The 25,724-nt window shown below is 42.5% G+C and overlaps 1 protein-coding gene across 3 annotated transcripts in view; it reads left to right on the top strand.

Moving 5' to 3' along the window:
- Positions 1-25,724, top strand: part of GLT1D1 (glycosyltransferase 1 domain containing 1) — a 117,902-nt gene that overhangs the window by 52,742 nt on the left and 39,436 nt on the right. For 2 of the 3 annotated variants that reach the window (XM_061384525.1, XM_061384527.1), the window contains exons 6-8: positions 1,775-1,831; positions 14,261-14,356; positions 15,368-15,417. In XM_061384525.1, coding sequence (XP_061240509.1) covers positions 1,775-1,831; positions 14,261-14,356; positions 15,368-15,417 — 203 coding nt within the window. The remainder of the gene's footprint in view (positions 1-1,774; positions 1,832-14,260; positions 14,357-15,367; positions 15,418-25,724) is intronic. The other variant, XM_061384526.1, reaches the window with a different exon arrangement.

Below are 25,724 nucleotides of genomic sequence, written 5' to 3'. Positions count from 1 at the left end.
AGTAAAACATTGACCCACACAATAGGGAATCGACAGTTCCAGGAAGAACACAGCTTAGTCCAAGCTGAGATTAGAACCAATGCTGAGCTCAGGGTCACAAGTTCAATTCCACATTATACACATCACATTGTTGTTATTGTTGTTGTCGTTCATCCGCTAAATCCTGGCCGACTCTTTGTGACCCCATGGACTGCAGCATGCCAGGCTTCCCTGTCCTTCATCTTCTTCCAGAGTTACACATTTCATTGTTGCGGTATAAATGCAGTAGCGGTGTCAGGGATAATTTCAGAAGCAGAATCACTCATCAAATACACTTTTTCTCGGAGCCCTCATTTTAAAATGATGCGCTGACTCAGTGTGTATAAAAGGAGTGTGTCCGTGTCAGGGCAGGCCTGGAGTTGAAGCTCACGTTCCTCCTCCATGGCCCCTGGTTTATAGCCACAGAAAACAGTGGTGCAGCAGGAAACACACGGGCTTTGATGTACCACGTGTGTTTGGACGCAGCCTCTAACATCTACACGCTGAGTCATTTTGGATCCGATTAACCTCAGTGAGCCTCAGTTTCCAGCCAGATAAACTGGAGGAATCAACCTGCTTAACAGGGCTTAAGGGTTTCCAGGAGGGCGTGGAACATACCCACCCAGATTCTGTGCCAGAGCCAGCATGGGGTGGGCACCCCTTAACTAGCTACTGTTTGTTTAGTCAGTGTGAAAGGCCAACTTAGTGGTGTCTTGGAGAGATGATTCAATGACGTAATTTATACTCCATAAATTTTTAAGTCTTTTCTACTCTCAAGATAAATGTTGCCTCTGGATTTTCAAACATTTTAGTGTTCATTTTTTCAGAGCATTTTAAACGAAAATCTGCCTGAAGAAGTCACACAGCTAGCAGGCAGTCATGTATGATTTAGAGGGATGAGATAAGGAATTTTAAATACAGATATAATTTCTGTGTAATTTTTTAAAATATAATTTTATTTATTTATTTTTGGCTGTGCTGGGTCTTCTTTGCTGTGAGGTCTTTTCTCTAGTAGTAGCAAGTGCGGACTACTCTCCAGTTGCATTGCACGGGGTTCCCACTGTGGTAGCTTCTCTTGTTGCGGAGCACAGGCTCTAGGGCGAGAGGGCTTCAGCAGCTGCAGCTCCCGGGCTCTAGAGCACAGGCTCAACAGTTGTGGCACACGGGCTTACTTGCTCCACTGTGCGTGGGATCTTACTGGACCAGGGATCAAACCCATGTCTCCTGCGTTGGCAGATGGATTGTTCACCACTGAACCACCAGGGAAGCCCTGATAATTTCTTTTAGAGTTTAGTTGGTAGTGGTTTGGATACTTGTTACCTAAGTGAATTTTTTTCAGGAACTCAAGCTTTCTGTGATCTAGAGACAGTTTGATCCAGGAATAGGTGGTGGGGTTGAAAGCGATGTGTCTTCTCTCCTTGGGAGCTGTGGGCTCATTTTATTTTATTTTTAATTTAATTTTTTTTTTTTTGCCACACCACGCGCATGTGGGATCTTAGTTCCCCTACCAGGGATCAAACCTGTGCCCCCTGCAGTGGAAGCATGGAGTCCTAACCACTGGAGCACCAGGGAAGTCCCTCATAGGCTCATTTTTAAACCTCAGGGGCTTGGAGAGATTAGTGGAAATTCAATGAAGCCCTCGGAACTTTAATTCTGTATGAGAGCTGAGTGTGACAGTTTTTAAAATGTCAACACAAAATAACTGGCTATGTTTCAACAACGTGAACTTTCCTCTGTCCTCCTTCCTTTGACCCAGGAATTGCAACGGTGCCGAACACCGCCTTTAACTGGAATACTTTTCTTCAGTGTTCAGGTAAGAGATGAGATCTTCCAGCAGGACTTTGACATGGGCATCTTGTCAGTGCATCAGTTTCTTGCTAGGTTCACGTGGTTTTGAAGAAGGAGCTGTCAGGGTCAAAGAAACTGGGTGACACAGTGGGAAGGGGCAAGGCACAATTAGAACAAGCTTTGTTTCTCCCCATCAGTGGTCTCATCCCCATGAACCTGGGGATGCAGGCAGAATGCAAGAGGAAGGGTAACACCAGCCTTTCTGATGGTGCTCTTGGGACAACCCCTCAGATGTTTAGTATCATGTGACAGCTGTTCTTATTAAGGATGCCGACCTCCTGTGTTCATTTGATGTATCTTTATTAGCTATACACATAGTAAGTCACCATGATAAAAAATTTTTGAAAAGGATATCAAATTGAGAAACAAAATTTTAAACCACTTGAAATCTCAGCACGCAAAAGGAACTGCTATTAGTGTTTTGATTTATCTTTTTTAAAAATTTTATTTACTTTTCAATTGAAGGATAATTGCTTTACAGAATTTTGTTATTTTCTGCCAAATATTGATATATCTTTCTCAGCAGTTTTATATATGTATTAATGCTTTTAATAAATTTATGTGTAATACCAGTATTGTGCTCTGTGTGCTGTGTACTAAATTGCTCCAGTCATGTCTGTCTCTTTGCAACGCTATGAACTGTAGCCCTCCAGGCTCCTTAATCCATGAGATTCTCCAGGCAAGTATACTGGAGTGGGTTGCCATGCCCTCCTCAATATCAATGTTACAGCTTTATTAATGTATTATATATTAATATATATTAATGTATTAATATCATATATATATGATGATATTATCATATATATTAAAGTGATATGATCATATATTAAATATATAAAGATGTGATGTTTATTATACATACATAATTATGTGTGATATCTATTTATATTGATAATACATGAGTTATATACAATGTAGATATGGTTTTATATTTTAATGTTTAAATAATACATGTGTACAAATAACCCTATATATAATGATTTTTGAAGACAAAAGTGCAGTCAAGCTATATTTGCTGCTCTAACATGCTGTATTCATTATGTTAATAACAATATGCTCTAACTTACTCTTTCTTAAAAATTTCTGAACTAAAGTAATATTTATAGGGAATGAGATATAGACTTCTCATTCTATATAGAGTTAGATGTAGAATTAGATTATTTCTGACAAATGTATACATACCCTAATCCAGACAGATCACCATTCCACGACTCAAGAAAGTTCCCTCTTGTGCTTTTCCATATTTAATTCCCATCCTTCTGTAAGGAACTCTATTCCTGTTTCTATCATCCTCAGTTAGTTTTACCTAGTCTTAAACTTCATCTCAGTTGAATCATACAGTAAATACTGTTCATGTCTGGCATCTTTTTTGCTCAATGTAATGTTTTTGAGATTCATCCGTCTTGTAGGTTGATGTATCTGTAGTTCTTCCTTTTTTATTGTTGAGTCGTATTTTACTGTTCCTTGTATGGATGTGTCACAGTTTGTTTCTTCATTCTCCTATTGATGGACTTTGGGGCAGGCTTCCCTGATAGCTCAGTTGGTAAAGAATCTGCCTGCAGTGCAGGGGACCCTGGTTTGATTCCTGTGTCAGGAAGATCCCCTGGAGAAGGGATAGGCTACCCACTCCAGTATTCTTGGGCTTCCCTTGTGGCTCAGTTGGTAAAGAATCCACCTGCTATGTGGGAGACCTGGGTTTGATCCCTGGGTTGGAAAGATCCCTTGGAGAAGGGAAAGTCTACCCACTCCAGTATTCTGGCCTGGAGAATTAAATTAAATTAAATACTAAATTGAATTATAGTCCATGGGGTTGCAAAGAGTAGGACATGACTGAGTGACTTTCACTTTCTTTCACTTTGGGTTGTTTTCCATTTTTAGCTGTTATAAATAAAACCACTCTCCACACGTTTGTACACGAAATCTGGTGACCTTTGTTGGGATTTCTCTTGAATAAAGCCTGCAAGTTCAATAGCTTGAGTATAGGGTGAATACATGCTTAACTTTGTAAAAGAACAGTCAAACACTTTTTGAAAGTGTTTTATACTTTACACTTTCAAAACTATTTTACACTTCCACAGACACTGGTGAGAGGTCTAGTTATGGCACATCCTTGCCAACAATTGGTGTTTTCAGACTATTCAATTGTAGTTATCCTAGGTGATAATGAATTGGTATCTGACTATGGTGTTGGCCATTCATGTGTCTTCTTTGGTGAGATGTCTAGCCAAGACTTTTGCCCAAATTTTTTAGCATGTTGTCTTTTAATTCTCGATCTACAGATAGTTTTTTAATTTATTTGTTGTTGCTGTCCTGGATAAAAGCTCTCTCTCTCTCTATTTTTTTTAATGTTGACAGATTTGTCTTTTTTTTTTTTTTGGTTGTGCTGGGTCTTGGTTGCTGTAAGGGGGCTTTCTCTAGTTGCAGGAAGTGGGGGCTACTCTAGTTGCAGTGAGCAGGCTTCTCACTGTGGTGGCTTCTCTTGCTGTGGAGCCAGGCTCTAGGTGTGCAGGCTCAGTAGTTGTGGCACACGGGCTTAGTTGCTCCGCAGCTTGTAGAATCTTCCCGGACTAGGGGTTGAATCCATGTCCCCTGCACTGACAGGTGATTTCTTAACCATTGGACCATAAGGGAAGCACATGGGCACAAGCTTTCTGTCAGAAAAGATTGTGATACATAGATTGTGAATATTTTCTTTCATTCTCTGGTTTACCTTTTTGTGTTCTTAACCATGTCTTTTGAAGAGCAGAGGTTTTAAATTTTGTTGAAGTCTAGCTTATCAATTTTTTCTTTAATGGTTAGTCTCTTGGAGTCCTATCTAAGAAATCTGCTTACCCTAAGGTCAAAAAAATATTTTCCTTATTTTCTTCTCCAGAAGTCTTAGCTTTTCCATTAGGATTGTAATCCTTCTGAAATTAATTTTTGCGTTATGGTAGGAGACAGGGATTGAAATTAATTTTTTTCCTATAAATTCCAATATCACTGAAAATGCTTTTCAGCGAATTGCTCTAGTCCCTTTGCTGAGAATCAGTTCACTGTATGTGTTCCTTTTATGTACCTGTATGTTGTTGTTAGTCGCTCAGTTGTGTCCAATTCTTTGTGAGCCCATGGACTATAGCCCACCAGGCTCCTCTGTCATTGGAATTCTCCAGGCAAAATACTGGAGTGGTTGCCATTCTCTTCTCCAATGTATCTGTATATACCCACTCTGACGTCAGTATCATGCTGTCTTGTTGCTGTAGATTTATGGTACGTCTAGAAATCAGGCAGTGTTAGGCTATGACTTTGTTTCAGAATTGTTTTAGCTCTTCTAGGTTTTTTGCATACCCATACAAAAATTTTAGAATTATCTTGTCAGTTTCTATAAAATCTTGTTGCACTGAATCTATAGATCATTTTAGAAAGATTTGATATCTTAGCAATTCAGTTCAGTCACTCAGTCCTGTCCAACTCTTTGCGACTCCATGAACCGCAGCACACCAGGCCTCCCTGGCCATCACCAACCCCCAGAGTCCACCCAAACCCATATCCATTGAGTAGGTGATGCCATCCAGCCATCTCATTCTGTCATCCCCCTTCTCCTCCTGCCTTCAATCTTTCCCAGCATCAGGGTCTTTTCAAATGAGTCAGCTCTTCACATCAGGTGGCCAAAGTATTGGAGTTTCAACCGCAACATCAGTCCTTCCAATGAACACCCAGGACTGATCTCCTTTAGGACGGACCGGTTGGATCTCCTTGCAGTCCAAGGGACTCTCAAGAGTCTTCTCCAACACCACAGTTCAAAAGCATCAATTCTTCGATGGTCAGCTTTCTTTATAGTCCAACTCTCACATCCATACATGACCACTGGAAGAACCATAGCCTTGACTAGATGGACCTTTGTTGGCAAAGTAATGTCTCTGCTTTTTAATATGCTGTCTAGGTTGGTCATAACTTTCCTTCCAAGAGTAAGTGTCTTTTAATTTCATGGCTGCAATCGCCATCTGCAGTGATTTTGGAGCCCAGAAAAACAAAGTCAGCCACTGTTTCCACTGTTTCCCCATCTATCTGCCATGAAGTGATGGGACCAGATGCCATGATCTTAGTTATCTGAATGTTGAGCTTTTAGCCAACTTTTTCACTCTCCTCTTTCACTTTCATCAAGAGGCTCTTTAGTTCTTCTTCACTTTCTGCCATAAGGGTGGTGTCATCTGCATATCTGAGGTGATTGATATTTCTCCCGGCAATCTTGATTCCAGCTTGTGCTTCCTCCAGCCCAGCGTTTCTCATGATATACTCTGCATATAAGTTAAATAAATAGGGTGACAATATACAGCCTTGAAGTACTCCTTTTCCTATTTGAAACCAGTCTGTTGTCCATGTCCAGTTCTAACTGTTGCTTCCTGACCTGCATACAGGTTTCTCAAAAGGCAGGTCAGGTGGTCTGGTATGCCCATCTCTTACAGAATTTCCCACAGTTTGTTGTGATCCACACAGTCAAAGGCTTTGGCATAGTCAATAAAACAGAAATAGATGTTTTTCTGGAACTCTCTTGCTTTTTCGATGCTCCAGTGGATGTTGGCAGTTTGATCTCTGGTTCCTCTGCCTTTTCTAAAACTAGCTTGAACATCTGGAAGTTCACGGTTCCATATTGCTGAAGCCTGGCTTGGAGAATTTGTCTTAAAATCTCTGAACACGATATATCTTTCCATTTGCTTGGCTCTTATTTATCTTCATAATGGTTTGTAAAGAAACATAATGGTTTCTTTCATGTCTTTAAAAAATATTCGTAAGAATTGTATTATTTTTGATGTATTATGAAGATTTTTTATTTCAGTTTTGAATTTTAGTTGTTGCTAGTATATAGAGGTACATTTGGTTTCTGTACATTGGCATTATATCTTGAAATCTTATTATTTATTGAGTCTAATTACATCATGTTCTTAATTCCTTTTTTGTATTTAAAATACTATAAATGTATCCAAACAATCCTTTTTGTTGGACATTTAAATTTTTATTATTTATTAAATAATTTTATTTACTATTTTTATTTTTGTCTGCCCTGGGTTTTTGTTGCTGCACGAGGGCTTTTTCTAGTTGCAGTGAATGGGGGCTACTCTTTGTTGTGGTGCACGAGCCTCTCATTGCTGTGGTTTCTCTTGTTGCGGAACACAGGCTCTAGGCACATGGGCTTCAGTCGTGTCAGCACTTAGGCTCTAGAGTGTGGGCTCAGCAGTTGTGGTGCATGGGCTTTAGCTGTTCCATAGCATGTGAAATCTTCTCAGACCAGAGACAGAACCCATGTCCCCCGCGTTGGCAGGCAGATTCTTAACTACTGTACCACTAGGGAAGTCCAGGGCATTTAGATTTTTTAAAACCTTTTTGATATGCAGTGATGAAAGTGCTAGGATTTTAATCTTCATATGTCTGCCCAAATGTTTTCTTAGGAGCAATTCCTAGAGAAAGAATTGCTGAATTAGATTATGCATTTAACTAGAGCTTTCATACATTTTGTGTGATGGTCCCTTGGAGAGATGCCATCAGGGTGCGTGTCCATCAGTGAAGCTCTGAGAGTTCCATTTTCCCTATGTATGGTGCCATTGTGTTTTTTGTGCTTGGTATGATCGAAGAATAATCATGGTATTTAAGCAAAATTTTATTGTACAGGATCTTTAAGTGTAGAAAGTTAAGTTGTCCACAGATGAAGCCTATAAGCATGAGCTGCTTGGGATTATAACTGCCTTACAGGCTGATCAGCCCAGTAATTCTGGTGAAGGTGCTAGAATAGCTATAATAATCTCAGCAAGGACTTCCCTGGTGGTCTAATGGTTAAGAATCCACCCTCCAATGCAGGGGACATGGGTTCAATCCCTGGTCAGGCAACTAAGATCCCACATTCCGCAGGGCAACCAAGCCCACTAAGCCCATGGGCCACAACTAGAGAAGCCGGTGCATTGCAACCAAGACCCGAGGCAGCCACAAAATTAAAAAAGAAAAAATAGAATTATCTCAGGAAATGCAATTTGAAGCCTAAATAAAGATTCATCTCTTTTAACCTGAAATGCTTCTCCTTAAAGACAACAATGCAAGGGTATCTTTAGAGGGAGCTGAAGTTGCAGGTCCTGCTATAAATGTCAGAGAAGAGCGTGAAAATGCAAAATCAGTGCCCTACCCGCAGCAAACAGGAAGACACCTCGGCCTGTTATTACTCTAAAAACTTCAAAAAGAACCTCCACCACGTACTCCATTCCATTCCCTTGAATTCCATTCCCTTGAAAAGAAGAAATTTTCAAGCATTTGATGAGAAATAATTTTCCAAGTGTTTTACATCAATCTCGGCTACAGTGGCAGAGCTGTTGTCAGCATTACAAATGAACCCATGCGGTCCGATTGCTTTATCATGTCAGGAAGTATAAGCCGTTATTCAGAACCTGGGGGCCTGTTTTAAATCGCCTGCTGTAAGGTTATTCCATCATCTGTATATCACAGGTCACCGTTGCGGAGTAACTAAGATTCATAATTTCCAAAAAGAGGGTGATTTGTCATCCAGTTCTGTAGCCTAATGTTTGCTTGTTTCATCGGTCTTACTGTTGAGTGATTAACGGAACAGCCAGGAGATTTTAAATACTCCTTAGACAACATTCCCTCTGGAGACCTGCTCGGCTGCAGTCCATTCTTAATGTGTGCAATTAGAAGGTGTAAATGTATTCAGAATAGATGGGCTTAGGGGAGCTGTGGTTGTGGCTGCGGGAGCTGACTGTTGGATAATGGCTTAAGGATAAGATGGAGAATTCAGCAGCGACTCTGGGTTTTATGATCAGATGTCTGTTCTCATTTGTATGGTCGTTCATCTTTGTCAGTTCTGGAGTTCAGACTCCAGAGATGGAGCATCTTTCTCACCCATCTTCTGTCTTTAACGCTGTCCTCTGGAGAATTCGAAATCTGTGATTGTGTTTTGTCACTTCCACCCTGAGACAGTGAAAACAGAAGTTACAGTGAGCGACTTCTCTGGTGGTCCAATGATAAGGCCACTACACTTCCAGTGCAGGGGGCATGGGTTCGATTCCCGGTCGGGGATCTAAGATCCCATGTGTGCTGCAGTGCTGCCATTAAAAAAAGGTTGTAATGAATTTGATGAAGACTGTGAGTAATCAGTTACTCATCTTCTGGATTCTTATGAATTATTAATCTTAAAATCAAAGTTTTTGTTTTTTTTTTAACTCTTTATTCTATATGGAAATGTAGCCGATTAACAATGTTGTGATAGTTTCAGATGGACACCTAAAGGACTCAGCCATACATATACATGTATCCATTCTCCCCCAAACTCCCCTCTCATCCAGGCTGACACATAACATTGAGCAGAGTTTCCTGTGCTATACAGTAGGTCCTTGTTGGTTATCCATTTTAAACATAGCAGTGTGTACATGTCCATCCCAAACTTTCCATCTCTTCCTCCCATTCTTCCCTACTGGCAACCACAGGTTTCTTCACTAAGTTCATGAATCTGTTTCTGTTTTGTAAATAAATTCATTTGTGCCATTTCTTTTCAGATTCCTCACATACAGGATATCGTATTTCTCCTTCTCTGACTTACTTCACTCAGTATGGGTGGGTTGGGAAGGGTCTTAATGAATGCTTGGTTTAAATAGGCAGATAGCTGATTAATCCCCAGGGTTTATAGTCACCTTCTTAAACATCTGATGTCAATTTTAGGATGCATTCTCCTTTAAGGTACACCTTAGGTTTGCTGAGAATGTTCAGTTATGTTTCTAAATCTCCTTAGTTTAAAACATTAAATCAGTTTTATGCCAACCAGATTCCATGTTAAAATAGGTCAACAAGGAACAAATAAAGAATAAAATAGAGTAAGGGCACTAAAGAAAGTGAAATGTTAGTCGCTTAGTTGTGTCCAACTCTGCTACCCCCATGGACTGTAGCCTGCCAGGCTCCTCTGTCCATGGGATTCTCCAGGCAAGAATACTGGTGTGGGTTGCCATTCCCTTCTCCAGTGATCTTCCCAACCCAGGGCTTGAAACCAGGTCTCCTGAATTACAGTCGGATTATTTACTGTCTGAGCCACCAGGAAAGCCTAAAAGGCACAAGTGGCATTATTCACGTGATAGTCACACTAGCACTTCTGATCCAGAGGTATGTGTTTAGACATCAAGTTAGTGACCTGGACTTTGAGTTTTCAGGTACATCTTGCATGTTGTTATGGTTCCATCATCCATGATTTTTGCTTTGATTTTTATTTATTTGTTTGACTGCACCAAGTCTTAGATGTGGCGTGTGGGATCTTCAGTCTTGGTTGCACCATGCGGCTTAGTTGCAGCATGTGGGATACAGTTCTCTGACTAGGGATCGAACCCAGGCCCCTGTGCACTGGGCATGCAGTCGTAAGCTCTGGACCACGGGGGAGGTTCTAATTTTTGTGTTTCAATACCAGTAACTAATGCATGTAGAGTAACGGTGCCTCGAAGGCCATCAGTCCTGAAACGGTAAACACTTGACCTGGCCACACCTTCTTGGGTTTTATTCTCACTTTATTTTTATTTTCGTTGTTTATTTTTCTCTCTCCTTTAAAACTCAGTATTCCTATATGGATACTCTAATATGCCAACTCAGATGGTCATATTTTCCTTCCTCAGGCTGCTCTGAGGAAAACTCACTTGTTTTTCAGATGGAAAATTCCTGTTATTAGATCTCCTTCTGCATTCACAGCCCCCCAAAACAGATTTTTCAACTTAACATTCACTAAGTCTGATCACTTGGCAGAAGTTCTTGAATTTTTTTCAAGAACAACAACAACAACAAAATAAGAGCTGCTGGAATAGAAAGCAGCAAAGAAAGTGACTTTAAGAAGGATTGGGTTCTGTTCTGGAACAAACTTAGAGGACTTGGAGTGTGGTGCTTAGTCTGTCGCGACCGATATGGTGTCAGACCATGAAAATGACACATTTTGTTTAGAAGATAAAAATACCATTCTCCAGGAAATGGTAATATTGGAAAGACATGTAAATGGGTGTTTAAAGGATGAGTTCAAACCTTGGTTCATGTGAATCCTGGATCTTAGAGGAAAAGTCAAGAGAAGAAAAATAAGTTTTGGGTTAAAATGAGGAGATGAAATCCACTGAAAAGTTTAGGTGGGTCTGTGCCTGATCTCCGAGCCTCTACAGGCCAGTCTGTTTTGTTCTTTTTTAAAATCAGAGAATGAACATAGAACATTTCCCCAGGAGAGGCTGAAATGGAATCACTCCAGATTAATGCGTTCCCAAGGGGGGCCTGAGACCTTGGTTGTGTGATCAGGATTTTTGAACTTCATTTCCTGAAAATGATGTTGGTATATCTGAAAAATGCACATAAGCTCTCAAACCCAGGTGCTGTCTCTGCATTTAATTTAAAATTTGTTTTTAGAAAATTCCTAAAATAAGACAAAGCATTTGATTCTTTATTTGATCCTGTTCTAATGTCCTTTTCTAAATTCTTGTGACATTTAATCTTCAGCCCAGGAAGAAGTGGGGGAAGAGAAGCAAGGGGATATGGGATTAACTCTGTCTCCTTCTAGAGTCTAGTAGGTCGGGGAGGAGAAGAGCCAGGAGGATTCCAAACTCAGTTCAGTGAATTGGGCACCAGCACTTTTAAAAAATGAAGTGAAATGGAATAGAAAGTATCAGAGTGCCTGGTATATAATAAGTCTAAATGATTCTTTGAGACTGTACTGTGTATGTGTGTAGCTGTGAGTGTAAATAATTATATCTCATGGGTGAAGGATGGCAATATAAGTCACAAAGCATTCTGAAGATCAGTGTTATCGATTATGGATTATTTTCTTACAAGGTTGGCTTTCCTAGGGACCCTGGGGTACAGATACATCGAAGATCACTTTTTTTCAAGGGTCTTCCGAACCTGCTTTTCTTAAGAGGTTTAAGGGTTTTCTAAGAGGACATCTGAATCTTAACATTTCAGTTAAGATTTTCTCCAGAGCTAGTTATGCATTATTATTATTATTAGCTTTTGTGATTGTGTCGGTGTGCTCTCAGTGTATCTTATTATATTTATTCTAATTATGTTACTAAAAAAAGCACAAAGGAGGGATTTCCCTGGCAGTCCAGTGGTTAAGACTCTTTACTTCTAATGCAGGGAAAGCGAGTTCAATCTCTAGTTGGCTAACTAAGACCCCACATGCTTCAAGGCATGACCAAAAGATTTAAAAAAGAAAAAGAAAAAAGTCACAGAGGAAATGAACTTGTTTCCATTGAGAATTCGATGAATGAGGGGACTTCCCTGGCGGTCTAGTGGTTAGGACTCAGTGCTTCCACTGCAGGGGACACAAGTTTAGTCCCTGGCTGGGGAGACCCCAGACATACCCACACACCCATACCATACCCAGACATACCCACATACCCACATACCCACAAAGCATGCAGTGTGGTCAACAAAACAAAACAAAACAAAACCAGAAGAGTACACAAAAAAAGAAGTGGATGAATGAAATGAAATGTACGAATGAACACTTTCTCCTTGCATGGTTTTATGTCCAGTTATATGCATTTGCAAATGATGACATTTTAGGCTCACTGGGGTTAATGATACTAATACTGTCTGTTGACCCTGTGATATGGCTGTGTAACAAACCACCTCAGCATATGATGACTTAAAACAACCACAATGCATTTCGTGGGTCGGTGATTTAGACTTGGGGCTTTCCTGGTGGCTAAGATGGTAAAGAATCTGCCTGCAGTGCAAGAGACCTGAGTTTGATCCCTGGGTTGGGAAGATCCCCTGGAGAAGGGCATGGCAACCCACTCCAGTATTCTTGCCTAGAAAATCCCATGGATGGAGGAGCCTGGTGGGCTGCAATCCAAGGAGTCGCAAAGAATCGGACACGACTGAGCGACTTCACTTTCACTTTCTTTTCACTTTCCAGTATTCTTGCCTGGAGAATTCCATGGACAGAGGAACCTGGTGGGCCACAGTCTATAGGGTCGCAAGAGTCAGACATGACTGAAGCGACTTAGCACACACGCGCAGTTTGGACTTGGCTCATCTCTGCTTCCTCTGTGTGTATTGGGCTCACTTGTAAGTTAGGCTGAGGCCTGAAAGGTCCTGCATGAGTGGCTGAGTCTCTCTCCACCAAGCATACTTTTAAGGAGGCAGCCCAGCCTATGAGGCAGCAGTGTCCCAATGGGTGTGGGCTTCCCAGGTGGCTCGGTGGGTAAAATATCTGCCTGCAACACAGGAGACACAGGTTCAATTCTTGGGTCGGGAAGATCCCCTGGAGGAGGGCATGACAACCCACTCCAGGATTCTCGCCTGGAGAATACCATGGACAGGAGGAGCCTAGCGGGCTACAGTCTCTAGGGTCACAAATTTGACGCAACTGAAGCAACTTAACATGCGTGCACACATGTCCCAACGGGTGAGGGCATTGGACCCCAGCCTTCAAGACCAAGACTTGGGAATCACTTTCACTTGCTCTGTTATTTTTTTTTAAATATTATTTCTTTATTTGGCTGCACTGAGTCTTAGTTGCAAAATGTGGGATCTAGTTCCCTGACCAGGGATCAAACCCCGACCCCCTGTACTGGGAGCTCAGAGTCTCAGCCACTAGACCACTAGGGAAGTCCCCCCTTGCCGTGTAATTAATGCAAGTCACCAGGTGAGCCCAGCATCTAGGGGTAGGGAAATGGCTTCCACCTTTTGTTGAAAGGGACCACAAAGAATGTGTTTTACTTGTGTGTGTGTGTGTGTGTGTGTGAGCTCAGTTGTGTTCGAATCTTTGTGGCCCCATGGACTGTAGCCCTAGGAGCCTGGTGGGCTACAGTTCATGGCATTTCCAGGCAAGAATACTGGAGTGGGTAGCCATTCCCTTCTCCAGAGAATCTTCCTGACCCAGGGATCAAACCCATGTCTCTTAAGTCTTCTGCATTGGCAGGCTGGTTCTTTACCACTAGAACCTCCTGGGAAGCCCCAGCCTTACATGATAGCTTTCAAATGGCAAACCAAAACTTTTCTCTATCTGTGGGTGTGTGTATGTACTAATATATGAACTTAAGAGGACATTCCTATATAAACCATTTTTCTGGTTTCATAAAGAAGACATTCTTCTTAACTGGAATTTCACTGAAATATTTTCTATGACTGATGGCTGACGTTTCAGTAATAACTGAGTCAGTTCTCTGTTGGCCCCTCCCCTGCACTGCAGTGGGAAGTACCTTTATGTTTATTAGGCCAGGCTCAGCTTGGGCTGAGCCATCAGAAGAACTGTTAGTTCACGCAGTGAAATGAAAATAAAGGTTTGGTATGGGCACAGCTGGCTGAAAGGTCAGAGCCGAACAGCCTCTGACCTTTCTTGTCATCAAGTCATGGAGCTGCGTTCTCTCCTTTGAATATATCCTGAACTCTTCTGTTGCAGAGATTAACCAAAGTGCTGACAATCTACACGTGTTTCTCCTGATCTGTGGACTCAGACAAGTGAAAGACCCTCTCTATTTGGTGGATGCATTCTCCGGTATGTGTTCTCGGGTGACCCCTCGCCTGCGGGATTCCACTGGGGTTCCCATCTTCGAAGGTCTCTCCTTAGGACTGTGAGATTTCTCATTTTTTTTGCCCACCAGCAGAACTGTTTCTAGATTGTTGCTTTGGAAACAACCAGAAAAATAATCGCACTGTGTAGTCATTTCAGTTGTTTTCTACCTTCCTGTAACCTCGGCTTCTGTTTTGCTGTTGTTGTTTAGTCTCCCAGTCATGTCTGACTTTTTTGCAATCCCGTGGGTTCCTATAGCCCGTCAGGCTCCTCTGTCCATGGGATTTCCCAGTCGAGAATACTGGAGTGGGTTCCCATTTCTTTTCTCCAAGGGATCTTCTCAGCTTCTGAGAAAATTGTGAAAAATAGCCAATAATGATAAGGCTAAAATAATTTTACCTGGAAATAATTTACACATGCCAGTTTATATGATACATTTGGAGTTTTGTTGCACTGCTTAAGTTAGTCTATAGACTCCAGTGCATCCTACTGCTGCTGCTAAGTCGCTTCGGTCGTGTCCGACTCTGTGCGACCCCATAGACGGCAGCCATCCCTGGGATTCTCCAGGCAAGAACACTGGAGTGGGTTGCCATTTCCTCATCCAATGCATGAAAGTGAAAAGTGAAAGTGAAGTCACTCAGTCGTGTCCGACTCTTAGCGACCCCATGGACTGCAGCCTACCAGGCTCCTCCATCCATGGGGTTTTCCAGGCAAGAGTACTGGAGTGGGGTGCCATTGCCTTCTCCAATATGCATCCTAACTACCTAATAAATTAGATATCTGAATAATATGCAATGGTCTAGAAAAAAAGTTTTCCTTTAAACCATAAAATGTCCAATACTTACATTTCAAATAATTATAAGTTGCTAATATGAAAGCAAAATGATATGAAAGAATTTATATTGTAGCACAGTTAATACTGAACTGACTTATGTTTTCAGCTGTGACTTAAAACCATTTTAAAAGTCTTTTTTTTTTTTCTTTTTTCTCCCCAAGAATGGCATCAAGAAGAGCCCAACGTTTACATGGTTATTGTTGGTCCTGAAGTAAGTTGATTTGCTGTGAGCCTTGATCTCATCTCTATTTTCCTCCATTCTTTTTAGACATTTTATAAAATTAGTTACTTTTCTCACCCATATTTGATTTCTTTCTTAAGCAAATAAAGCCTGTTTGCCTTCTAAAAAATGAACACCAGACCAAGGTTAGAGATGATGACACTTTATAAGTCTTTACAATTAATTTAATGCTACAAAGGGTAAGTAATGGATTCTCTTGGGACTAGAGGCATATAAAGAAAGTTTGTCTAAGTCAGTATATAAGATAGATGTTACATGTGGTCCAGATCATCTTTGAAACTCATTGGAAGTGCTCAACAGACATGGAGCTGTTCACCCAAGCACTGGATTAGGTAATTGACATGCAGTTAGAAGCCAAGTAGGGTGGAGAATAAGAATCTATAAGCACGAGCATCCCCCTTCACTGGGGGATGTCCTTGGCTGACCGTGGCCATCGTCCAGGGAACAGAGGTCAGTGGAAGGGCTTGGGGGTGCGGCCTCTCATCTCCGTGGGACTCCGGACACCCCCACTCCCCATTGGCAGATCTGGAGGAAGCAGGTGATCTGTTACAGAGTCGATTCTTTTTTTTTTTCAATTGTTACCAAGGCTGTGTTTTTTTTGTTGTTGTTTTATTTTATTTTTGGCCATGCAGCTCTTTGTTGAGCTCTTCTTTTCTGCATGGACTTTCTCTAGTTACTGTGAACAGGGGCTACTCTCTAGTTGTGGTGCGAGGGCTTCTCACTGCGGTCTTCCTTTGTTGCAGAGCACGGGCTTAGTTGCCTCATGAAATGTAGGATCTTGGTTCTCGCACCAGGGATTGAACTCATGTCCCCTGTGTTGGCAGGTGCACTCGCAACTGCTGGACCACCAGAGAGGTCCCCCGCTCGCAGAGTCAATTCCAAGCGCACAGGACTCAGAGACTCTGGGTGGCAACACTGGTCATCTCGTGAAAACAAACGTTGACTGGCTCTGTCCAAGCAGTTTAGAAAACAGAACCCTCGTCCCGCCAGTTGGGATGTAACCCTGCAGGAAGGATGTCTCGTCTTCTCTTCATGGGGTGTCTGTATCGGGGCTGCGTCTTGTTCCCATGAATGACATCTCCCACTGCCTTTCCCTTCCGCCCGGCAGGCTGACTCTGGGCCTGTTAAATGCCTTCGTGACATCCTTGTTCTATTCTGTAGTTTCTCATCTTGTCAGTTTCCTGCTTCCCTAGGGACCCATGAGGTATGCAGTGGAAGTGGCAAGCTTTTCTCAGTATTCTAAAGACCTCTGGAAATACTCCATTTACCTGGAGAAAGGCCCGCTAGCCTAAAACATATACCAAGAGCTAGAATTTGTAGGGCTACACTGGTTGTCACATGGAAGATGAATCGCTCCACCATCCATGTTGTTTGTTGGTATAACAGGCACTCACATATACACACCTGCATGCACACACACACATCACACACAGGCTCAGGGCCAGGCTTTAGATGGTTAGCAAGAGAATTCCCAGTGCACTAATGAATGTTAAGTCACATAGTGGCAAAGCTATTACTATTATTATTTTAATTCTCTTATATCCTTCTGTTTGAGCAGCATGATTGAAAAAGTTTTAATTTGATACTGAGATTCTTGCTAACCAAGAGAGAAGACTGCAAGCTTAGAGCCATGGCAGTAGCAGTTATCTTGAAAGAATTTAGTAATGTGGCTTTCATTTTCACTGCTTTTGGTTTTATGGTTTGGTTCCATTTATGATGCATGATACTGGTTTTCCAACTCTGAAAATTTCCTTTAAAAATCAGTTGATAAAAAAAACGAATTTATTTCACAAATGTATTAAATAAACAATAGTAGAGAGGGGGCACCGATGTGATGAATTGTGAAAGTACACAAATAGCCAGTTTGGGAAGCAGTTTTTAATGAAGAGTCAGTGTGCCTAGGAGATGCAGGTTTGAACCCTGGGTCAGGAAGATCCTCTGGAGGAGGAAACGGCAGCCCATTCTGGTATTCTTGCCTGAAAAAAATCTCATGGATAGAGGAGACTGGTGGGCTACAGTCCTTGGGGTTGCAGAGTTGGGCATGGTTGAGCATGTGTGTGCACACACACACACATAGTGTATCTGGAGGCAGAAATACCAAAAGAATAATACTTGGTGGAGAAACATGTTCACAAACAACTCTGGCCTAATGATGACCTGATTTCTCTGTTTGACTTTTTCTGTCATGCTTCCTTTTAAGGAAACCTGGAGAGAGGTGGCAAACTTCAAAGTATAGCACTAAACATGTGCCAGAAACCCTTTTCCAGGAACATAAAGACTGAGGTGGTATTTTAGCTGGTACTGGAGTCAGAGCAGAGGGAGAGGCTAGGGCACGTGTTGTTTTCCCGCATCTATTAGCACCTTCCTGTTTAACTCACTTGCCTACCAGTGAGGGAGGCCATTTGCTTCATAAAGACTTTCTAAGTCATGGTCTCTTAGAAGAGGCACTTCTTTTGTTTTTGCTTTCTTTTGGCCGTGTCAGGTCTTTGTTGTTGGGGCTTTGTTATGGTGTTTGGACTCTCAAGTTGTAGTGCAGGGCTCAGTAGTTGTAGCGAGAGGGCTTAGTTGCTCCGAGGCATGTGGGATCTTAGATCTCCAACCTGTATCAAACCCACGTCCTCTGTATTGGAAGGCAGATTCTTAACCATTGGACCACCAGGGAAGGCCCAGTTGTTTTGTTTTCTAAACAATTAGGAAGGCTTTTTCATCCCCAGGGGAAAGAACCGTATTTTCCCATTTGTTTTTGAAACATACAAGCTTCCCTCTAACTTTAGTTGGCCTACTTTTGAAAGAACAGTGAGTGTAAAAAATGTGTTTCCTTCCTCCTAATTTCACTGCAAAGAAATTAGACTCTCGGGCTCTGGGTTGGGAGGCAGTAGGGGAGGGTGGAGACTGTGGCAAACCGTGGCATCACTGACTGGGAGCATGATTCAGCCGCAGCAGGGTTTACATCCAGAGATGCAGGCTCCCTTGTCAACCTTCCAAGAGAAGTCACAGCACAGAGGCCTTTTTTTTTTTCCTCTTTTGAAAAAAATGTATGTGTGTGTGTGTGTGAAATTTTTAAGTGCTCGCAACTAGCTAGACAAACATTCGTGTGTGGCCACGCTCTGTCTCTCTCTCTCTCTTTGTTCACCTTGTCGGTCCTACAAAATGCATCTCTGTATTTTCTTTCTTTTTTAAAAAGTTGTATTTATTTATTTACTTTGATCACACGAGTCTTCATTGCTTCACATGGGCTTTCTCTAGTTGCAGCAAGCAGAGGCTACTCTCCTGTTGCAGAGCGTGGGCCCCAGGCCTGAGGGCTCAGCAGTTGCGGCTTGAGGGCTCAGTAGTTGTGACTTGGGGCCTCAGTTGCCTTGTGGCATGTAGAATCCTTCTGAACCAGGGATGGAGTCTGTGTCCCCTGCATTGCCCAGTGGATGCTTAACCACTGGACCACCAGGGAAGTCCCTGTATTTCCTTTTTTTGTAACTTCCAGAGGGAGGCAGTGACTTTGACTCATGACTGTTTCCTGATGAGAATCAGGAAACAGATGGTGACTTGAGCTGGCCGAGACAAAGCAGGTTTACAGGGACCCTGGGAAAGTCGTGTCTTGGGAAGCTTTAGTGCTTCCACAATTTCTAGTGGAATTTCTCCTTTCCCCCTTTCTCCTCCCCTTTTCCAAGCTGGTCTAATGCATCTCTGACATACCTGAGGACATATTTCTTCCTGAGCCAATGCAGGTCCAGAATAAGTCTCCTAGAATGCCCCACCCCCGAGGCCCTTGGAGGTCCCTTCTGAAGCTGCATCTTCAGCCACTGACTTAGTTTGTGTGAGTGGAGCCAGGAAAGCAAAGCAGCAAGGGAATAAAAGAGAAAGAGGAGCCTGGAAAGGGAGCTCTTGAGTGAAGGGCCGTGAAGGATTACGATCTGAGAGTTACTGGTCCTTAAGTTCATTGCCATGAATTAGTAATAATTCTCAGGCACTTCTTCCACAAGGCGCTCCACTATCTGTAATTAAAAACCCTCTAGGAAACAGAGAAAGGCATCTTGGGTTGCAAATTTGCCACTTGGGAAAACCAGCTGTAAGCACCTGGCACTGTGCCAGGGCCACACTCAGTCTGGAGATTTCCTGGGATCTGCTCACTTCTCCACCAACCAGAGAAACTGGATCTTCCAGATCTAACTCTGCCTGCGAGATGTGGCTGCCTTCTCAGGCTTGCACAGACCTGAATGCAGAAGTGAGCGTTTGGGACCTGACTCCTGTTTCTTTGTCTTGATCCATCTGGGTGGCTATAACCACGTACCGCAGACGAGGTGCCTAAGAAACAACAAATTTATTTCTGACGTTCTGGAGGCTTTGAGTCCAAGGCGAAAGTGCCAGCTGTGTCATTTTCTTCTGGGGTACTCTTCCTTTATCTTTTTTTTTCCTTCAATTTTTGGCTCTACTGGATCTTCATTACTGCATACAGACTTTCTCTAGTTTCAGCGGGCAGAGGCTACTCTCTAGTTGTGGTGCCCAGGTTTCTCACTGTGGTGGCTTTGCTTGTTGCAGAGCAGTCTCAAGGGAGGGCTCAGTAGTTGTGGTGCACAGGCTTAGCTGTTGAGGCATGTGGAATCTTCCCAGACCAGGGATCGAACCCATGTCCCCTGCACTGGCAGGCGAATTCTTTACCACTGGACCACGTGGGAAGCCCAGAATCAGCAAGCAAGTCTTGCTTGCTGAGTCCTCGGAGCTGTCTGGGATCTTTTATCAGAATGCCAATCCCGTTCGTGAGAGTTCCTGCATCACTTCCCAAAGACCTATGCTCCCAAATATCATCACCTCGGGGATTAAGATTTCAATTTGTGAATTTTAAGGGGGATACAAACATTCAGCCCCTAGCAATATCCCTGCCTTCTAATGGGTCTTTATCAAATCTAAAGAGAATCAGTAGCCACCATCACAAACACCTTGCTGCTGCTGCTAAGTCACTTCAGTCGTGTCTGACTCTGTGCGACCCCATGGACTGCAGCCTACCAGGCTTCTCCGTCCATGGGATTCTCCAGGCAAGAACACTGGTGTGGGTTGCCATTTCCTTAGTAGACAGAATAATTTGAGTTTCTGAAATACTAAGGCAGCACTGAATATGATTAGTCACAAATTCAAACCACTTGTTTCCTTCTTGGTTCCCTCTTCCCTACAAAAGTTTTCTTTTCTTTTTTTTGGTTACACTGCCCAATTTGTGAGATCTTAGTTCCTCAACCAGGGATTGAACCTGAACCCCTAGCAATGATAATGCAGACCACCAATGAGTTCCTCAGAAGATTTAAAACCAATATTTTGATATGTAGACACACATTTCATATCCTCCAATAATTCAGATAAGCTAGTGTCTCTTAAGTGTTATGTTTCTTCGCTTTTTCTCCATAACCAGTGGTATGCTGGTCAGTATTGAACAACTGGTTCTGTTGGGATGGGCAAGGTGGTAAACCCTATTTTTAAAAAATTTTTTTAATGTGGACCATTTTTAAAGTCTTTATTAAATCTGTTGCAATATTACTTCTGTTTTATGTTCTTTGGGTTTTTTTTTAAGCTCCCTGACAAGGATTGAACCTGCGCCCTGTGTATTGGAAGGCGAAGTCTTAACCATTGGACCAACAGGGAAATCCCAAGCTGTAGTTTATAAATAAAGCCTTATTTGCCTATTTCTGTAAAAATGTTTTCCCATGGCCAGTTTCAAATTACCAGACAGCAAGTAAAGCCAACTCCAGCACATTTTACATGGTGACCCATCACACACACACACACACACCCCAGAAACAAGCTTAATTAAATAATCCTCTTGATTCGTGTATGTCACACAGTCTGTTTTTCTTTAAAAACCTGTTCTATGCCTCTGCTTTGATATTTCATGTCATTAAAACAGTGCCTATTTTTATTCCAAGATTGATTTCATGATGTGCTTCATGATTTGAAGTTTGGAAAACACTGACTTGGGCCACACTGGATGGTTGTGTGTATGTGTGTGTGTGTGGCCCCTAAACATACTCCCTCTTGAAAGCCAGTGAGTTGGCTGCTTCCTTAATGAGATTCCCTCCCTGGATCGTGGCCTGGCTTCGATATGCTTCTCGTGACCACTCAACTTAAACAAGCTCTTCCCTATTATCCTTGCAAGATTTCTAGGCATCTATCAGTTTTCAGTGTCAAGAATTCAATTTAACACCACTTTGGAATACAGAAGTAGGAGGAGACTAAAAGGGTTTTACACTTGACATTGAATCTTTGCTACAATGTTATGGGTTAATACACTGATCTTTTGGAAATGAATTTGAGAAGTGGGTCAGAGGTCAAATCTTGGGACACATTACAATTCATCTTTTAACCATTATCTCTTAGAGCGGATTAAACACCCCAAGTACTACAATTATTTTTGACATCTGATGTGAATACACTCTTCTTCCATTCATTTTTTTTTTCCTTTGTTAACTGCTAAGCTCAATGACTGAATAAACGCTTTGTCTAAATTGAACCCTTTAGGAGGACCGTAGCCTTTCTGGGTCATGTGCAGGTCCTCTTAGAACAAAATTGCATTGACTCGGTTAGTGAATATGTCTTGAGAAAGAGCTCAGTCTGTTTTTAGGGAGTGCTCACAGTGCATTCAGCAGTGATTCGTGCTCCCTTTGTCAGTGTCTCTGCATGGAGCCTGGTCAGATAGGAGACGCCAGTGAAGAAGCTACACAGCTCAGCCTGTGCCCCTGGGCTGCAGCCTCAGACCAACTTCAGCACAAGGACATGTATTAGGAGATGATAAGAGCTTCTAAGAGAATTGTTGGGGAGGCTGAAGATCAGGTTTGACTACATCCGTTTCTTAGTCTCTGGGTCATTCCCTTCAAGGTCCATGGTCTGCCATGGGTTACCTCTGCCATTTTGTAAGGAGAGGACCAGGCACCTAATTCCACTTCCATCAGACCACACCCAGTGGGCAGAAGTGAGAAGATGCACAGGGGAAGCAGAAGAGGTGAAGTGGATGCCAAATATTCAAAGCAGAAAACTGATGATAGTGGCGTATGCAAATCACTGATTTGTTTGTATGAACGATCAGACAAGAACTGAATACTTTTGTAGGTCACTTAATGAATGTCAATGTGGCCCTTATGTTTAGTCCCAGAGAAAAGAATAGACTTGGCCCCTGCCTGAGTGGACATGAGGTCTGGTTAGGAAGAGAGACGACAGGTAACTCTAGACTGGAGGTGTATCTGCCAGGACAAGGGAGCCCATGGGCTGGGCTGCATACAGCATTCACGTTTGTTCCTACCATGTTCCGTGGTCCAGCTCAGAAGGCAGTTATCACCCTCCCTTTGGAATATTATTGCTCTCCTTTTTAATCAATGCTCATCTCTCTACCAACCATTTATAAAATACTAGAGAGAGAGAATGTTCGGGAGAAGGCAATGGCACCCCACTCCAGTACTCTTGCCTGGAAGATCCCATGGATGGAAGAGCCTGGTAGGCTGCAGTCCATGGGGTTGCTAAGAGTCGGACATGACTGAGCGACTTCACTTTCACTTTTCACTTTCATGTATTGGAGGAGGAAATGGCAACCCACTCCAGTGTTCTTGCCTGGAGAATCCCAGGGACAGGGGAGCTTGGTGGGCTGCCGTCTATGGGATCGCACAGAGTCGGACACGACTGAAGCGACTTAGCAGCAGCAGCAGAGAGAATGTTCAGAGAAGGCAATGGCACCCCAGTCTAGTACTCTTGCCTGGAGAATCCCATGGATGGAGGAGCCTGGTGGGCTGCCGTCTACGGGGTCGCACAGAGTTGGACACGACTGAAGTGACTTAGCAGCAGCAGAAGCAGCAGCAGAGAGAATGTTGGGCTTCCCAGGCGGCACTAGTGGTAAAGAGCCCACCTGCCAATGTAGAAGACGTAAGAGACGCAGTTTTGATCCCTGGGTTGGGAAGATTTCCTGGAGGAGGGCATGGTAACCCAGTCCAGTATTCTTGCCTGGAGAATTCCATGAACAGAGAAACCTGGCAGGCTACAGCCCACAGGGTCGCAAAGAGTCGGACACAACTGAAACGATTTAGCACACACGCAGAGAGAGTGTTCTTAGATTGCTTTAAAAAAAGTGGTGATGCTGTGTATGTTACACAGCTAAAAAATAAAGTGATCATTCTTAACAAGAACATTTCAAAAAGCGAGATCCCAGTCCCCTGTTAAATCTACTTAATCCTTCATTACTGCTTACTGCTGGCAGGTTTGTTAACATCTTTAGAACAAGATCGAATCATCCCTGTCAGGCAAAGGGTAGTTCTGCATGGCTGGGTAATAGAGTGATTGCATGCTAGCTGGGTACCCTTCACTGCTCTGGGCCTCAGTTTCTCCATCTGTAAAGTGGACATGACTCAGAAAACACTACTCAGAAAACTCATAGTTTCCTATGAGGCCAAAATAAGCGAATACTTGGCATAGCACCTGGTTCATAGGCAGCATCATAGGGGCTTTTAATTAAAGAATGAAAGAACTTTCTGTGCTGATGTTTCCTTTGTGTGTTGACAGGCTAAGATTCTGTTTTAGCTGCAGGATGGTTTGAGTTAGACGCTGGTTTTCTACTAAAGCTTCTTTGATCTCTCGATCCAACCATTTTGGCAAAGCATGTGGTTTCTGCTTGCAGGGGTGTATGGAGTGGGTGCATTTTATGGTTCTCTTTGATAATCAGTGTGGTAGGAACATTCAGCTCGTGCGTGACAGCTTAATGACTTCCCACGATAATTTCTTATATCTAAGATGATTTTCCTTTAGCCTGGGAGTTGAGACAATGTATTTTGCTAGAAAGTAAATAAGCTTAGAAGGAGGAAATAGAATTTTCTTTGCTGCTTGCCATGCTCTCGCTTTTTAAAATTTCATAACATGCGCTTTCATTAAATAAAAATATCTACCCTTCTTTTTTTTTTTCTTTATCTTGTGTTTTGTTCCCCTTGGTTTCACTAAGAGATTTGAAAATGAACTGATGTGGAAGGCAAGCCCAGAAAAGTTTAATGCAGTTTGTACTTTCAACTTGAAAGTTGCTGTTACACCTTCGGCTAAATTTTAGTTAAAGGGTTATGTTAGTTGCTCAGTCACGTCCAACTCATTGTGACCCCATGGACCATAGTCTGCCAGGCTCCTCTGTCCCTGGAATTCCCTAGGCAAGAATACTGGAATGGGTAGCCATTCTTTTCTCCAGTTAGGTATTTCAGCTATCTTTTACATTTTTTTTTTCCTTGATGAAATCTTTTCCCCTAATCATGAGAGAAGAAACATGTTTAAAAATTAAAAACAAGAGGAATTTCTGTTTTTTTCTAATAAGAAAAAAATTTTTGGCCACACCATGGAGCATGTGGAATCTTAGTTTCCTGACCAGGGATTGAACTGGTTCTCCTTGCTTTTGAAGCACAGAGTGTTAACCACTGGACCACCAGGGAAGTTCTGAGGAATCTGTAACTAAAAATTATCATAAGTAAAGCATGTATGTCAGAATTCATGGTGGTAGTTGTTTAGTTGCTAAGTCATGTCTGATTCTTACGACCCCATGGACTGTAGCCTGCCAGGCTCCTCTATCCATGAGATTCCTCAGGCAAGAATACTGAAGTGGATTGCCATTTCCTCCTCCAAGGAACTGAACCTGGGTCTCCTGCATTGTAGTGGAATTCTTTCCGCTGAGCCACCAGGGAAGCCTCATCAAAATTCATAAGTGTTAGTCGCTCAATCGTGCCTGACTCTTTGCGACCCCATGGACTGCAGCCCACCAGGCTCCTCTGTCCATGAGAGTTTCCAGGCAAGGATACTGGAGTGTGTTGCCATTTCCTTCTCCAGGGGATCTTCCCAACCCAGGGATCGAACCCAGGTCTCCTGCACTGCAGGCAGATTCTTTACTGACTGAGCTGGTCAAAATTCATATGTAATGCCAAAAGAAGGCTTTCATGAAATTGTTTACCTTTTCATGATTAGATATTAGGGTTATAATATAATCGAATGGCTTAGAATAATTCAAGTGAAAAGAATCAAAAGTAGGAAACAGAAAGGTAGAACCAGTTGGAAATCATTCATTTAGCAAATATTATCCAGCACAGAACTAGCATGACCTTGGGAGGAAAATGAAGATGTATAAAGAGAAGAGTTGGACAAATACCCAACAAGTACCAAAAAAAGTAGGTCCATGTTTTGTAGGAGGTAGTAGAAAAGTTTGAGAGGAGACTTTACTTCCTGTTTGGATGATCAGACAAAGTTTCTCAGAGAGGGAACTTTTGCCTGTGCAGTGGGGGATGAATGGA

This window comes from Bos javanicus, chromosome 17 (assembly GCF_032452875.1).
Source record: "Bos javanicus breed banteng chromosome 17, ARS-OSU_banteng_1.0, whole genome shotgun sequence".
Classification (NCBI taxonomy): Eukaryota; Metazoa; Chordata; class Mammalia; order Artiodactyla; family Bovidae; genus Bos; species Bos javanicus.
Note: the sequence above shows the minus strand (reverse complement) of the source record. Positions and strands in the feature narration are given on the sequence as shown.